This window comes from Phytophthora infestans, genomic scaffold, assembly GCF_000142945.1.
Source record: "Phytophthora infestans T30-4 supercont1.16 genomic scaffold, whole genome shotgun sequence".
Classification (NCBI taxonomy): domain Eukaryota; phylum Oomycota; class Peronosporomycetes; order Peronosporales; family Peronosporaceae; genus Phytophthora; species Phytophthora infestans.
This window is the reverse complement of record NW_003303743.1, coordinates 361,745-375,817: the sequence shown is the minus strand read 5'-3', so window position 1 is coordinate 375,817 and position 14,073 is coordinate 361,745. Positions and strand designations below refer to the sequence as shown.

The window sequence follows — 14,073 nt, the reverse complement described above, 5'->3', positions numbered from 1 at the left end:
GTGAGAATTTTACGTCAGCCCTCAAAAGTTAGAGTCTGCTTACTACGAAGGGTTAAAAAAAGTCGATCAATGGCCTCCTCCACTTGTAGTTGTAGGTGCTTTATCGATGACGAACAAGGTCATAGGGTCAGCTGCAGAACAGTAAGCAAGGCGGCGTGAATCATCGTCACCATGCTCTTGTAATTTTCCTGGTACCAGCAGCACGGACGGAGTTGTCAGATCACGGAACTGACGATGCAGGGGTCTCGAGTTCTCCAGCAACGGAAGCAGGTGGTTGCGAAACTCATCAAAGCCATAGTTCTGCCAGAACCAGCATCATATTCAGCATCAGCCATGCAGTGTTACCCCCCCCCCCCACACACACACACAGACTTAAGCTTACCAAGAAATCCACCGTGAACTTCCCAATCCCTACCAGCCCTCCACCTGGAACACGATTCACGTGTCCCTTCCAGCTCTTTGCCCCTTCACCAGTACGTCAGTATTAAGACCCATTCGACAAAAAACCGAGGCATTAAAGTCACATTCGGCTCGTACCGAATATGCTTACGTCGAAAGTCCAGTCGCGGATGCCATAGAACGGCAGTGAAAAGGACTGATACGCACTGTTCTCTCGAGCCGCATCCGACACGAATACGAGGCGGTACTGCGATACGTAGCAGCGCCCTTCGCCGCCGTAGAAGCAGCCACCTTGTCCCGGATACCCACTTGCAGCAACACGTTTCCTTAAGTTAAAGCAACGAGAGCCATACCTATCTGCACGTACTTGCCGCTCTCGACCGCGAGCTCCACGTGGCGAATCAGAAAGAAGAAGTTTTCAACCGGAGACACGAGATAAGGCACCACTCCCCCGTGAAGCTGCACATTGATACTCATCGACAACGAGAAAAGGTGCGAACTTAAGAAAGCTAAGTTCGCATCCTCTTTTTGGCGCCAAAATACGTACGAAGATGCCTTTGCTCTCGTTCGAAGGTGTAGAGGTGGATCTCCCCGCGAATCTGGCAGGAATTCAGTTTGAGTTCACAGCAGGATCGCTCACGATCCACTGCTGCAACTTCACGGGGGACGTCGTGCTGTCCAAGCGTACGTACGAGAAACGTCACACGACCGCGAACATATTTCCAAGGCCTAACTTTTTTTTTGTGGACAGGAAACGGACAAGACTTGAGTAGCAAGGGCTCGAGTCCCAGCAAGAAGCGTACGATCGACCTCAGTGCCAGTGACGACGATGACGACGAAGCAGACGCCAAGCGACAGCGACCTAATTTCCTCAATGAGACCGAGCAGACCTTACTCCTCGGTCTTCAGAGTGTCAGCAATCAGGAGGAACCCAAGGCAAAAGGGCAAAAGACAGAGGTAGAAGAAGTACAGGCAGAACCTGATGCGGAGGAGGAGAAGAAAACTGCGACGGATCAGGCAACGGACTCGGCGGACGCGTTGGAATCGACGACGACAGGGGAAACAGACAAGAAAACGCCACCCAAGAAGAGCAAGAAGAGGGCCAACAACGTCAAGGAAAAAGTGAATGTCTTCTTCTCGCCCGAGCCAAAGCAGCCGACGTCGCGTAAGCCAACACCTGATTCCAACAAGAAGCGGAATAAAACACCCAAGTCCTCGCCGGGTAAATCCATTAAAGACCTCATGGGCGGCCCCCCGAAGCCCAAGCCAGCAGGTACATGTACAAAAGATGTGAGTGTGGGTTTTCCGTCCATCGTTCTAACGAGTTTATAATTTGCTCCACCAGCTGCAGCGAAGTGGGAAATGGTGGAAGCCCTGGGTAATGCCCCTCCTGAACGCTGGGGTCATACCGCTACGAAGATCTCAGAGGAGCGCGTGGTGGTATACGGTGGCACTGACGACGACGAGCGCACACTGGGAGACTTGCACGTGTTTGACATGAAGACGCACCGATGGTCGACTCCGCTCAACTGCGAAACGATCACGCGCACGTGGCACGACGCTGTGTATCTGCCCTCCAAGAACTTAGTTCTTGTGTTTGGGGGCGAGCGCAATGCGGCAGCTGAAGGAGAGATCGACATCTTGTCCGACATCATGGTGCTAGACACGGAATGTTTGCTGTGGTACCCGCCGGCTATTCGAGGATCGCCACCCTCTGCGAGAAGCGGCCACACGTGCACTGCTGTTGGGAATGAAGTGGTGGTGTTTGGTGGTAGCGGAGGACGAAACAGACAGAGCTCAGTGCACATCTTGGACTGCGGTAAGCTAGGAGAAATCACGTCTGCCAAGTAAGAAGACTAAGCATGTGCGTTATATCTATTTGACTACAGACGACTGGAACTGGAAGGCTGCGAAAGTGGAAGGGAAACCGCCTAGTGCGCGCACATACCACAGCGCAGTCGCTGTAGGCGAGGATAAAATTGTCTACTTTGGAGGCAACGGTGCTTCCAAGAGTTTCAACGCCGTGCACGTTTTGCAAAAGATGGAGAAGAAAGCGAGTGCTGCTGTGTGGACGTGGTTCCATCCCTGTGTTGTTGGTGTTCCTCCGCAAGAACGCACTGGGCACTCTGCGACGCTTTTGAATGACGGCAAGATCCTCATTTTCGGTGGTTGGGACCCGCAGCGCGATGACGCAACTGCAGCTACGAGTGTGTTTAGCGATGTATTCCTGTTGGACACGAACACTTGGGAGTGGCAACCTGTTACTTACGCAGACGAAGGAAGCGCTGACACTGCGCTGCGAGGACGCGTGGGACACGGAGCTGCGCTGGATTGCATCGGAAATGTGCACCTTTTCGGCGGCCAAAATGGCGCCGAACAGAGACTCAAAGACATTTGCACGCTCACAGTTTCGCGGAGACAAGAGGACAAGCCAACGGACTCGACCACCAGCAGTCTAGAGAACGTCTAGAACGAGCCAATACGGTGGTATTGAGCAGCAAAATATTGTAAAAAAAAATGTTGTGGCTTTTGATTCATTTTCTGTTTTTGAAACGGGCAATTGACGTAGCTTCACTATTGAAGGAGAAAACCAGAAGAGCGACAGCGTTGCCATTTTATTCCATGATGTCGTCGAGTTCGAGGGCGACGCTGTCAAGGAAGCTGTTCATATTTTCGTCGTCCATGGGAACACTGGAATCAGGAGCAGAACTTGACGCCGACGCGGCTTGGAGGACTAAATCATCTCGTTCGAGTTTTTCTTCCTTTTGGAGAATTGAGGAGTCGACATCTTTGTCGTCGGACTTTGCAGGAAGAATAACCCCAGGTGCGGTGGAGTGAGTTGGAGTCGGCAGGTGAGACGGGAAAGGGAAGACAGGGGTGAGGGAGGCCCCACCACTAGCAGGACTGGTTAAATGTTGCAAATTGCGGCTAGAAGCTGAGAAAATATTGACTGGAGGAGGGTGGAAGAGCGAGTTCAAGGGGGGAGGCACGAACGTCGGTGGTGGCGCCAACGGCATCGAGTCGCCCTTACCAACTTCCGTGGATACGTCGTGTTCTTGCGGTTGAAAACTCTGCTCACTCCCCATTGCCACAGCAGGACGAAAAACAGGACCACTGGATAATAGCGCGGTAGTTGGAGGTGTGTAGTGCGGCATGAAGTTTTGCCGTCCAAGTGGTGGGATCATATTGTGCGGGTGATGTTCCATCAGTGCGTCTGTCGAGGGTAGCGGCGATACTTTCCCGTATGGTATCGTACTGACGTTGTAGACATTGCCCTCTTGGTGAGCTGAAGAGGACTGCAACAACGTCTGTTGCTGTTGAAGCTGTGCATGCGAAGACACCTGAATGGGGTTCGGAGCTGGAGGTGTTGACTGCGCTGCTGTGGTGGCCGCTGACTTGTTGGCTTGATTCATAAGCCACTTGCGCCGTGCGGCTGAATTGAAACGATTCTTGACGGCATTTTCAGTGCGTCCAGGGAGCAGCTTGGCGATTTCACTCCATTTATTTCCTAACTTCTGTTGCCATCGAAAGACCATATCATCTTCCTCAGGAGTCCACTGACCTTTTCGAATCCGCGAGTCGAGATGATTGCACCAACGTTCGCGACATTGTTTGCCAATCCGTCCTGGTAAATGCAGTGCGAGGTCACACCAGCGAATCTTACCGACTCCATAGCGTGTAATGAGGCTGGTCAGGATACGATCTTCTTCAGGTGTCCAAGGTCCCTTGATCAAACCAGGTTTTAGCACCTTGTTCCAGCGATGAAGACACTGGACATCGGTGCGCCCATTACCCAGCGTCTCGGCGATCATTTTCCAATTCTTGCCACCAAATCGAGCCACAGCTACACGAAGACGTTCGTCTTCATCGCGAAGCCATTTGGTGGGCGTTTGAACCCCGCTAGTTCCTTTACTTTGTGGCGTCTTAGCCAGCGACACACGTGAAGGACTCTGATGCTGTTGCTCTCGGGAAAAAAACCCTGGTTCTTTGTGGGTTTGAATGAGATGAGGCCGAATATCTTGCGAGTGCCCGAACATTGAGACGTGGTGTACTTCCTGGTTACTCCGGGGAAAAATGGCAGTGCGATTGAGTCCGAACGAGCCATGCGAAGGTGGCGTGAATGGCTGATGGGATAACCCTGTAAGCTCTGGCAGTCTGGGCGAATGTTGCTGATGGTGAGGATTCTGATGCATCGCACCGCGAATATCCGCTTCAAGCTCGTTGAATGACATCTTGAGCTCTGTATCGGCGTCTGTTAATGCAGTGGCATGGCCTGCGACAAGGTGTTCCCTGTTATTGCTGCTGTCGTCACTAAGACTGTCATCCAAATCATCGTTACTTGACACAGAAGTACCATGCAGCTTGAACCCACCGGGGCCAAACGCCTGGACGAGAAACTCTTCGCGTGGAGAGCACTCACTACCCGACGTGCGATGAGACTGGGGGAGGAAAATACTGTGATCAAGACGCTTTCCAGTGAGCGCATCATGGTCTAGTTTCAGTCTGTGCTCGAAAGCATCCTGCGATGTCAAGGTTGACGTGGAGAAGTGGCCACTGCTTTTATACTCGTGATCGTCACCGGAGCTGGAGCTGAAGTCATTATCGAACTCGTGGTCATCCTGATAATCGTTGTCCTGGCCATCTGAATGCTGACGATCAATGGATTGCGCCTGGTTGGGGGAAGACTGCGTGTATCTGGACTCGAAAGACGAGGATGCCGATGAAACCAGTTGGAAGCCTCCACTCGAGCTACTTTCTGTAGGGCAATGGAAATAACAGGTAAACAAAGAGAGCAGAAAAAGTGGGAAAATATAGAAGACGCGTACTCTCGCCATAGGTGGAAAGCTCAGGACGACGCAATGCGCCAGGGTAGGACGCAGGAGGTGGTGGATAATCGTGACGAGACGGAGATGTAGGCGTCCCAAAGTTAGCCGCAGCGAAGTTGTTGTCGCTGTTTAAGCTGTGGTGGCGTTTACGGTTCGGAGGAGCGCGCGTAGTATCTGAATTATGAAGCAGCTCTTCCAGATCGTCAAGACCTGCGCAGGACAAGCTCCTCTTTGGGGATGGTCTAGAAAAATTTACCGTAAGTCTCTGTCGCATTATTATTGTTTCGAGAATACTTACTTGCTGAGTGTGGAGCGTGGATGCATTGCGGGGGGAATCGAAAGCTACTAACAAGACGACGCAGTGCCTCCAGCCATATCCTTGGCACCCGTCGGCGCTCCGCTCGCTTTTTATTTCTCTGTGGCAACTGGAGGTGATCAAACTCTCGTGCTCTCGTCGCTTGCGAATGCGCTTTGGACCTTGAAAAGAGGCTGTTGTCGCTTTTTCTCCATCGTCGCACAACTCCCAAAACAAACGAAGCATAAAGCAAAGGTTCGTACAAAAATAGTGGCGAAACAGCGGGGCTCTTCAATTCGGATTTCTCCGCCAAGGGAGCCAATCGCACTGCTACAAAGGACCAGATTCCAGAAAATCTGCCCGACAAGACGCAAAATGCTGTGGTCAGCAGGATTTGAGCGAGTCGAATGGCCAATGACCATGTCTCGCCATGCAGTACTGTGCTCGTATTGTCATACCAAAGATCTACGAGGTCACCTGGTGAGCAACCCACAAAGCAAGCACCTTCAACCTGTGTACCATACAGCCACTGCAGGCTTCATTCGAGCGATTGCACCTTTATTTTTTTTCAATTTTGTTGCTGGATTTCTTGCGTCCTCCGTGATACCTGTTTCGTCCGTCTAGGCCTATTCCCCGCCAGCTATTCACATGCCCTCCACACTTTTTGTGCTTTATTCGCTGGGGATACCAACAGATCGCAGTTTCTCTTCGAGGGTACGGAACTCCTTGTCATTCACAGCGTTGAGCTCTTCGTCGACCCACTCTTCAATGCCGCGCACCTCGGGAATGTAATGCTTCAGCATGTTCTCCACGCCGTGCTTGAGCGTCACAGAAGAGCTCGGACAGCCTGCACACGAGCCTGCAAGCTGGACAGAGACCGTGCCCGTCTTCTCATCGAAACCTTTGTAGAAAATGTCGCCACCATCGTCCTGCACCGAAGGACGGATACGCTGCTCCAGCAGCTCCTTGATCATGGCCACCACTTCGTCATCATCCGGCAGAATCGTCGTGTCCTGCAAGCAGCACGTCACATGTCAGCTTCTACAACGTTCTTAGCAACATGCTCCGAACCAGCTCACCGTGACGATCGGTTCATCCGACATGACTTGCTCGTCAGAGGCAAAGAAGTCCATGATCGTTGCGAAGATTTCAGCGTTTAGTGCCTATCATCAGCATCAGCAGCAAATATTTTAGTGGCACAATTCAACCAACACTAAGTCAACTAAACACGTACATCCCAGTCCTCCTCCTCCGTCTTTGTGACTGAAATAAAGTCCTTGCCGAAGAACACGCGCGTCACGCCCTCAATCTGGAACAGTTTCTTGGCCAGCGGCGAGCGACGCACCTCCTCCGAGGAAGGCGTAAAGTCCTAGCAAGATACCAGAGACTCGTAAGCCATCGTACAATACCGTCTTCATCGTCTACAATAGCGTACCACGCCCGTTGTGAAGCGTTCATCCAGCACCGAGCGCCCGGGCAGGAATTTGACGCTCAGCGGATTGGGCGTCGGCTCCGTCTGGATAAACATGGAGCGCAGCGCTCCACTGCGAGCCAGGAACGGCGACATGACGCGCGGCTGCAGAGATACCGACGCGTGACCGGCTACAGGATGCGCGTGCACGAAGCGAGCGGCCGAGGAAGCGGCGCTGCGGCGAGCCAGAGAGCGCAGAAGCTGACGGGTGCGAGGAAACATGAGGGGCTCCTTGAGTGTCGATTACGAAATAAAATTGACCATTTATTGGGTGTATTGTTTTTGCCAATCATCCACCACCAAAAAAATGGAGACAACTTGTTGCCTTTTTGCGAATTCTATCGTCTACATGGTATTAAACACGGTTGCCGTGTTCGTCCCAGAGCGGAATATTGAGCACGTTGGGCCAGACGAAGTAGTCGTGGAGCAGGTCGTACAGGAAGGTGTGGAGCCTGATGGTAAGAGCAGCGATTCGTCATGTTAGAATCATCACGGGGTGAAGACAAGAGCGAGGTTAAATGGACGCACCATTCGGAGACGAACGGGACGTTGGCAATGTTGATTTTTGCAGCGGTGAGAGAAAAGTCGAACAATGGCCGCCTGCAAACATGAAAAAGAGGTAAATATGAGTGAAGTACAGTATTTGGATCGAAATGTCGGCCGAGCTTACTCTGTGAAGCACAAGCTGATCCCGCCAAAACACGGCCAGAATTCTGCCATGGGGTTTAGTGTGATCCGCAGGGTGCCGACAAGGAGAAGTTCGCGCAGAGACAAGCAGACCGCAGCTCCCAGATGTGACACCATTTTGAGATCTGCGGCGAAAGTTTTCTTGTCCGTAAGAATGCGAACCTCCACGTCCAGCGTCACTTCATCCGTCAGCGTATTGGCGGAAATGTACTTGACACTGGCAATTTGTGGTGTCTGAAATCCTAGATTTAGCCGGATGAGCGAGAGTGAGCTCATAAAGGCTGGTTTCTGAGCATCTAGCGCTGGGTTCACACTCCCAAGAACCGAATTCTAAACAAGAATACAAGTGTTAGACATGGGACCGACAACGAATCAAAGTGAGGTTACACCTACTTCGATAGCTTTCTTGAGGTAAGGCCAACCACTACAAGACAAATAACAGCATAATTGAGTAAGTGGGGCCATTCGTTTTGCCAGTACTCATGCATGCAAAGGCTGCATACGTGACAAACACTTTGTTCAGCCACTCCACTCGATCTACATCTGGATATCTCATCCAGTTTGGGAGCTGTATACCAAGTCAAAAGGGTGAACTTCATGACCGATAAAGCAGCACTAACCTCAACATGAGTAATGTCCGCATTTGTCTGGTTTGTTCGGGCACCTCGGAATTGAAAGCCAGCTTTTCGTTCCAGGAGGTACCGCCGACGTGTCTTGAACCTAGCATATCCCCATAGGTAGAGGAGAACGCCAGCAGCCCCGATACCAACTAGCACATGAGAGCTGCTGGCTAGAAACACTGTAACACAAGAAAGTGTCCAGGTTGAAAAACTCTGGCGTTGCTTGTAGAAATGTGCAAGGGAACCCGCCAGCGCTAGAGGAAGGAAGACAGATGCGTTTGAGACTCCGGCGACAATAGTCACCGTCAACATAACTGTAAGCACGCGAAGCGTAACAGGATCTGCATCACCCACCAGCCCAGTAGAAGTGTCTAGTTGGTTTGTTGCTACTGGCAAAAGATCGCTGATGTCTGGCTTTGCAGTAGCAGGTTGTAGAGGTGTCACTTCAGCCAAATTTCCAGTACACGTTGCAGTAGAAATAACTGTGGCAGTGTCCATTTTGCCAAGTGCTGCTGTCGGGGTCTTCGCGCGAATCGAACGAGAGAGAAACGAGGATACCGGCTCTACATTTTGGCTAGGAGCTGCCTCCAACGAGACATCTGTAGCTGCTTTGGAAGATCTCTTGCCCTTAAAGCTCAGCCTTGGAGATGCACCAGTCTCTATTAAAGAGACTGAAGAATCCGTTGCTGTGCTGCTCATTGGACTTCGCGTTTGATGCTGCTTATCGTTTGAGAACAAAATGGATCCCCAGCGATTCGGGTGTCGCTCTGTACTCACGCTGGATGAGCGATTTAGCGTTGATGTTCGACCGACTGTACCGATTCGATTTGAAGATCCGATCGCAAGACGTTGGGTAAGTTTCTCTCGAGCTGACGCAAACGCCGAGGTTGTTGGACTTGTGACAGAGCTACAGGGAGTAATATTCGATACACACACGGAATCTTCGTCAGACACAGCAACGGAAGGGATAGTAGCGCCCGATTTTGATCGCGAATCATCAATGTCACTGAAGCTCCAAACAGGCTCAATCGACGACGACGCCGTTGAGGGACTTCGGAATAACTCGCTGTCCAAGGTGGTAGCTTGTTTGATAGCTCCGTGTATACACTTCACCCATAGAAGCATTCGAGCTTGATTCTCCTCGAAAAAAATGAAACCTTGGGGCTGCAAGCGGACAGTGTTTTTCTTCTTCCACGTTCTGACTTCCACGCAGAAGCACTTTTCCATCACAATATTGGCGTTATCCGACTCGAAACTTAGCACCGCATCTGCCAAAGACAGCAAGTACATGAGCTCCGAGCGAGATTCATTACTGTGAACACACCAAGCAAGATAGTGGTTAGCAACCATAAACTAAACCCCAAACTGTCGACGCACTTGTATATTTCCAGAGCGTGCTTCATAGTGTTTGCCACAACATAGTGCGTCGATTTGGACATGAGAAAGCGTTGACGCTGCTTCTTCTTTTGATGCACAACCATGAACCCTTCAATAGATTCGGAGTCGAGCGACGAAGTGTTCGTGGCCGTTGTGGGGATCCTCACTGACCTCTCAGTATTCTCCTCGCCTGCATCCGTAGCAGCTTCGGTACTGTCTAGAACCTGCGACTCGGAGCATGTGGACATCTCCGCCGTGGACACAGAGAGCGCCATTTTGGACTCGACGTAATAAAACTGTGGCGGCCTCACGGGGTTGGCCACTTTTATTATTGGCGGCTGTTGTTGACGTTGAAGTGAGTTTGTGAGTTTTGTGTGATTGAACGTAACATCGTGTGGATCTACACAACCATATGGCTCCAGTAGCTCCCCCTCGAAGAAGGCGACGAGATACCAGGGTTCTGGAAAACCCCAAAACCTTGAAATATCAGGGGTATTTATTAAATAGCATGGGTGGGTGTTATAATTGGATTTTTAGCACCTATCCCTTCACCAATTCTTTTAATTGGATGCAATTACTCCATGAATTGGGCGAGATGGGCAAGCCAATCATACGCAGCAGTAATTTTCGATACTCTCATTCTCCAAAACTCTCCCCTCTCCTCAAGACCTCTGAAGCCTAGCCTACGCAGCATGTCGCTACGGACCGGCGCGATTCCAGCTAGCTCGGGGAACCTCCTGTCGTCATAGAGCAGAGGGATCTGACTGTTCGCCCCGGTCGGAAAGCAGACGCAGCCTGGAGCCATGTGGATGTGCAACCAGAGCGACGATTTTGTATATTGCTAAATCTATTAATAGAATGTAGCTACTGAAATATTTGTTTTCTAAATCCTTACAAACTTCTAATATATGAAATTACCAAAGTTGACACTCTTAATTCACAAACTTCACAGTAGTGATTTTGCTCTGCACAGCAGGGTGGGATGTGCAGGTCTATCGATGCAAACAGTGTTTGCGGATTGACCATTGCAGAATGCCGTGGCTTTACGCCCCCTATACCATACTAAGCGCCCAATCAACGACTGCAGTGCACTGTACAAAAGTACGTCGGGGTTTTGATGCGATCGTTCACAGTTCTTCGGCCTGTGCTGAAGCAAGGAAATTTAAGAGTGATACCTGATTGGACCTCGACCAAGTTCTGGAGCTCGAGGCGATATGCTATTTGATGGATGGACTAGAGATTGATAAATCTGGATTGATAGAGGAGAGGGATAGTGGGCGGGTGAATGACTGATGGGTGGACTAGAACATGATGGGTGGATGGTTTTTTTAATAATCCTCAATAAACCCTTCCTGCAAACTCTCGGGGTGGGTGGGTGGTATAAACGGTTTTTTCCCGACCAATTTATCCCCAGTCCAGAACCCTGCGAGATACCAAACCACGTAAGCGGCGCTGCCGACGCTGCTCCTCTCTCCGGTTCACTCTTCGCATTGGATATCATGGACGAAACAGCGCAGCGCAGTCTTCTATTATGGGTACGTCCCATTCTGCATCGACTCCATCTTCCAACTACTAGCGGCCAGTGGATCAACTCCAAATTTAAATGTTTAAATCGTTTACTTGCTAGCTCTCGAATACCCTTTATCATATAGTGCTAATGTATGAAATTGTTATTGCTCGATTGCTATCGTACAGGTGCAGAGCTTCCACGAGAAGTTGGCGACGGACGTGCAGGTCTCGAGCATGGAGGATCTGTGCGACGGTGTCTTCCTCTCCAAGATCATGCACCACATGTGCGTCCTGTACCTGCACATAATCTTTTAGCAGACAAACGGACTGATTTACTTTATCCTTTCCATTTGCTAGCGACGCCGAGTACGTTAACTTGGAGCAGATCAATGAGCAGCCAGGAGGCAACTGGGCGCTCAAGTCCAACAACCTTAAGACGCTGCTCCGTGCTGTTGAGTTATTTTACACGGACGAACTGGGTCAGATCTGCCACGCTGACGAGTTAGTGGACCCTCTACTGATCGCCAAGGAGAACGACGTGCACGAGGTCTCGAAGCTAACAGAATTGCTGCTTGGCTGTGCTGTCCAATGTCCAAACAAGTCTGAGTACATCCACCCCATTATGCAGATGGGAGCATCCGAACAGGCCAGTTTAATGCACGCGATCGAGAATCTCATGCACCGTTTCCAGCCACTGTCTCCAGGTGGAGTATCAAACGCTAGTCGCCGTAACTCGATAGCTCACGGTGCGTCCTTCGACGAGATAGCGTCTCCTTCATCGTCAGCGTCTGTATCTGCTATGGCTTCGGGTGGCTCTGCTGAAGCACTGGCTGCTCAACTGGCCCAGGCCCTGGAGCGAAGTTCGTCTATGGAGCTAAGATATCTGGATATGGAGCGCGAGAAGCGAGAACTAACGGAGCGTTTCGAGCGAACTCTGACGGAGCATCGAGAGCTGGCTGAGAAGTACTCAGCTCTTGAAGGCGAACGCGACCAGCTGCGTAGCGAACGCCAGAACACGCTCACTCGTGACAATAAAAAGATCCAGCAGATTGTGGACAATGAAGTCCATGCTCTTCAGATGCAGATGGAGGAGAAGGATCTGGAGCTGAATCGTGTCAAACGAGAGTCTGGAGAACGCTTGATGATGCTGGAGAACGAAGTGCGTCGCCAGGCTGACGAGCTTGATATCTCTCGCTCCAAGCTGGGGACGTTGAACAAATTGGAAGCGAGCGTGTCCAAGTACAAGAAGAAACTGGAGGAGATGAACTCGTTGCGCGGTCAGGTGCGAGAGCTCGAGACTCTTAACGCTCAGTACTTGGACAAGGTAGTGGACTTGGAGAGCACGATCAAGACGATGCCGGGGTTGAAGAGTCTCGTGGAGAAGTACAAGAACCAGGTTGTGGAACTGGAAACTGCCAATGTCCAGGCGAGTTCCAATCTCAACGTCAAGGAACAGAAGATCCGGAGACTGCAGGAAGAACTGGACAGTGCATTGGGCGGCAAGGAATTCCTCGAGTCTCAAGTGGAAGAGCTGCGCGCACAGTTGTCGAGCATGCAATACCGAGAAAGCACCGACGACGCAATGGCTGCTGGCGAGAGTAGTGCCGTCAACGGAGGTGGCTTGAGTGCCGACATGTTGCTGGGTCGCGACTCTGCTAGCGGCTTGAAAGAGCGCGTGGCTCGACTCGAGCGTGAGAATGCAGAGCTCAAGAGCGGCAATGCTGACGCTGGACAGGCAGAGCTGACGAACGATCTGGATATGGCCATCAAGGCCAAGGAATCGTTGCAAGTCTCTCTCTTCCAGATGCAGAAACAGAACGATCAACTGTCGGAAGATTTGCGCAACACGCGGATCCAGAACGAACAACAGCAACAAATGCTGGCGCAGCTTCAGCAGGCCCAACCTCAGCGGCAGTTCCAGTCCCAGCAGCAGCAGTGGCACAACGCACCGGGTGGACCGGAACCCATGCAGGTTTTCAATGATATGGCAGTCAGAGAGGGAGTCGCAGCAGCTGGAACGGCCGGCTTTGCGTCACCGGCCGCACTCGAGTCCGGCGTTGCGATGGGACCGGGTGGGGCCATGCAGGCTCCTGTGCCTACGCCCGGTGCTGTCGTGGTAACTAGCAGCAACAATGCGCTGTCATCGGCTCAGATTGCCGAATACCAGGACAAGCTGGAGAAACTGGTACGACGGGGTAGTGAAGGCTTGGCGAGGCTTGTTTTACTCACGTATTGGTGTTGATGCTCAGGAAATCGAGGCAGAAGCCGTGGACTCGCTACGTGCCACAGTGACGGAACTGACGAAGCGTCTGAAGGAAAAAGAATCCGTCATCAACGAGCTCTCGGAGCAACGCGCGAAGCTGGAAAACTACACGAAGAAGACGCTGCATGCTGTACAGACCAAGTATATGGTGGCTGTGAGTTCTCATCGTAATCAGATCAACGAGAAGCAAGAGCGCGTGGATTTCTTAGAGAAAAAGATGAAGGAGGTCCGCGGTTCGTACTCTCGCGAACAGGCTCTCATGATGTCGTCCTTCTACGAGGTAACTGAATGCGGCAAGCAGTGTGGTTTACTTGTGTAGCTGGACCCCTCTGACTCGTGCTGCGATGGACAGATTGGAACGGAAATGCAACGTCGTACGATGATGCCCCAAGGTCCAGTGGCAGGAGCTCCAGGCGCTGGGTCATGGCTTGCTAACAAGAGGACAGAAGAACGAGCCAAAAGGCGACAAGGAGCATGAGCGCAACGCGCTCAGTGGTTGGAGTCGTGTCTCCAATTTCACTCATAACAGTCAAAAAGGGGACGCACCGTCGATACTAAAGGAAAACGAGCGAACAAGATGGAGATATATCAACCTTGAAAAATGAAGAGATTTGTGTCGTGTATAC

At 51.3% G+C, this 14,073-nt stretch overlaps 7 protein-coding genes across 7 annotated transcripts; 2 read left to right on the top strand and 5 right to left on the bottom strand.

Annotated features, from left to right (window-relative positions):
- Positions 1-121: 121 nt before the first annotated feature.
- Positions 122-876, bottom strand: PITG_08699 (uncharacterized protein; the record flags this gene model as incomplete). The annotated part of the gene is made up of 4 exons (XM_002902737.1): positions 122-300; positions 363-465; positions 538-707; positions 767-876. The coding sequence occupies 4 exons, from the start codon at positions 874-876 to the stop codon at positions 216-218; spliced, it is 468 nt and encodes a 155-aa protein (XP_002902783.1).
- Positions 877-946: 70 nt separating this feature from the next.
- On the top strand, positions 947-2,938 carry PITG_08698 (Rab9 effector protein, putative; the record flags this gene model as incomplete). The annotated part of the gene is made up of 4 exons (XM_002902736.1): positions 947-1,083; positions 1,151-1,672; positions 1,745-2,218; positions 2,289-2,938. 4 exons carry the CDS (start codon positions 951-953, stop codon positions 2,867-2,869), a joined length of 1,710 nt encoding a protein of 569 aa, XP_002902782.1.
- An 870-nt stretch (positions 2,939-3,808) lies between these two features.
- Positions 3,809-5,499, bottom strand: PITG_08697 (myb-like DNA-binding protein, putative; the record flags this gene model as incomplete). The annotated part of the gene is made up of 3 exons (XM_002902735.1): positions 3,809-3,848; positions 3,913-5,137; positions 5,220-5,499. The coding sequence occupies 3 exons, from the start codon at positions 5,497-5,499 to the stop codon at positions 3,809-3,811; spliced, it is 1,545 nt and encodes a 514-aa protein (XP_002902781.1).
- Positions 5,500-6,191: 692 nt separating this feature from the next.
- Positions 6,192-7,228, bottom strand: PITG_08696 (iron-sulfur cluster scaffold protein Nfu-like protein; the record flags this gene model as incomplete). Its single annotated transcript, XM_002902734.1, has 4 exons — positions 6,192-6,533; positions 6,600-6,683; positions 6,755-6,889; positions 6,956-7,228. The coding sequence occupies 4 exons, from the start codon at positions 7,046-7,048 to the stop codon at positions 6,192-6,194; spliced, it is 654 nt and encodes a 217-aa protein (XP_002902780.1).
- A 118-nt stretch (positions 7,229-7,346) lies between these two features.
- On the bottom strand, positions 7,347-8,610 carry PITG_08695 (extended synaptotagmin, putative; the record flags this gene model as incomplete). The annotated part of the gene is made up of 6 exons (XM_002902733.1): positions 7,347-7,443; positions 7,520-7,591; positions 7,662-8,008; positions 8,066-8,102; positions 8,182-8,246; positions 8,299-8,610. The coding sequence occupies 6 exons, from the start codon at positions 8,608-8,610 to the stop codon at positions 7,347-7,349; spliced, it is 930 nt and encodes a 309-aa protein (XP_002902779.1).
- A 712-nt stretch (positions 8,611-9,322) lies between these two features.
- PITG_08694 (uncharacterized protein) lies at positions 9,323-9,779 on the bottom strand (the record flags this gene model as incomplete). Its single annotated transcript, XM_002902732.1, has 3 exons — positions 9,323-9,360; positions 9,405-9,610; positions 9,676-9,779. 3 exons carry the CDS (start codon positions 9,777-9,779, stop codon positions 9,323-9,325), a joined length of 348 nt encoding a protein of 115 aa, XP_002902778.1.
- A 1,395-nt stretch (positions 9,780-11,174) lies between these two features.
- PITG_08693 (hook domain-containing protein) lies at positions 11,175-13,925 on the top strand (the record flags this gene model as incomplete). Its single annotated transcript, XM_002902731.1, has 5 exons — positions 11,175-11,210; positions 11,371-11,468; positions 11,542-13,369; positions 13,434-13,727; positions 13,800-13,925. The coding sequence occupies 5 exons, from the start codon at positions 11,175-11,177 to the stop codon at positions 13,923-13,925; spliced, it is 2,382 nt and encodes a 793-aa protein (XP_002902777.1).
- Positions 13,926-14,073: the final 148 nt, after the last annotated feature.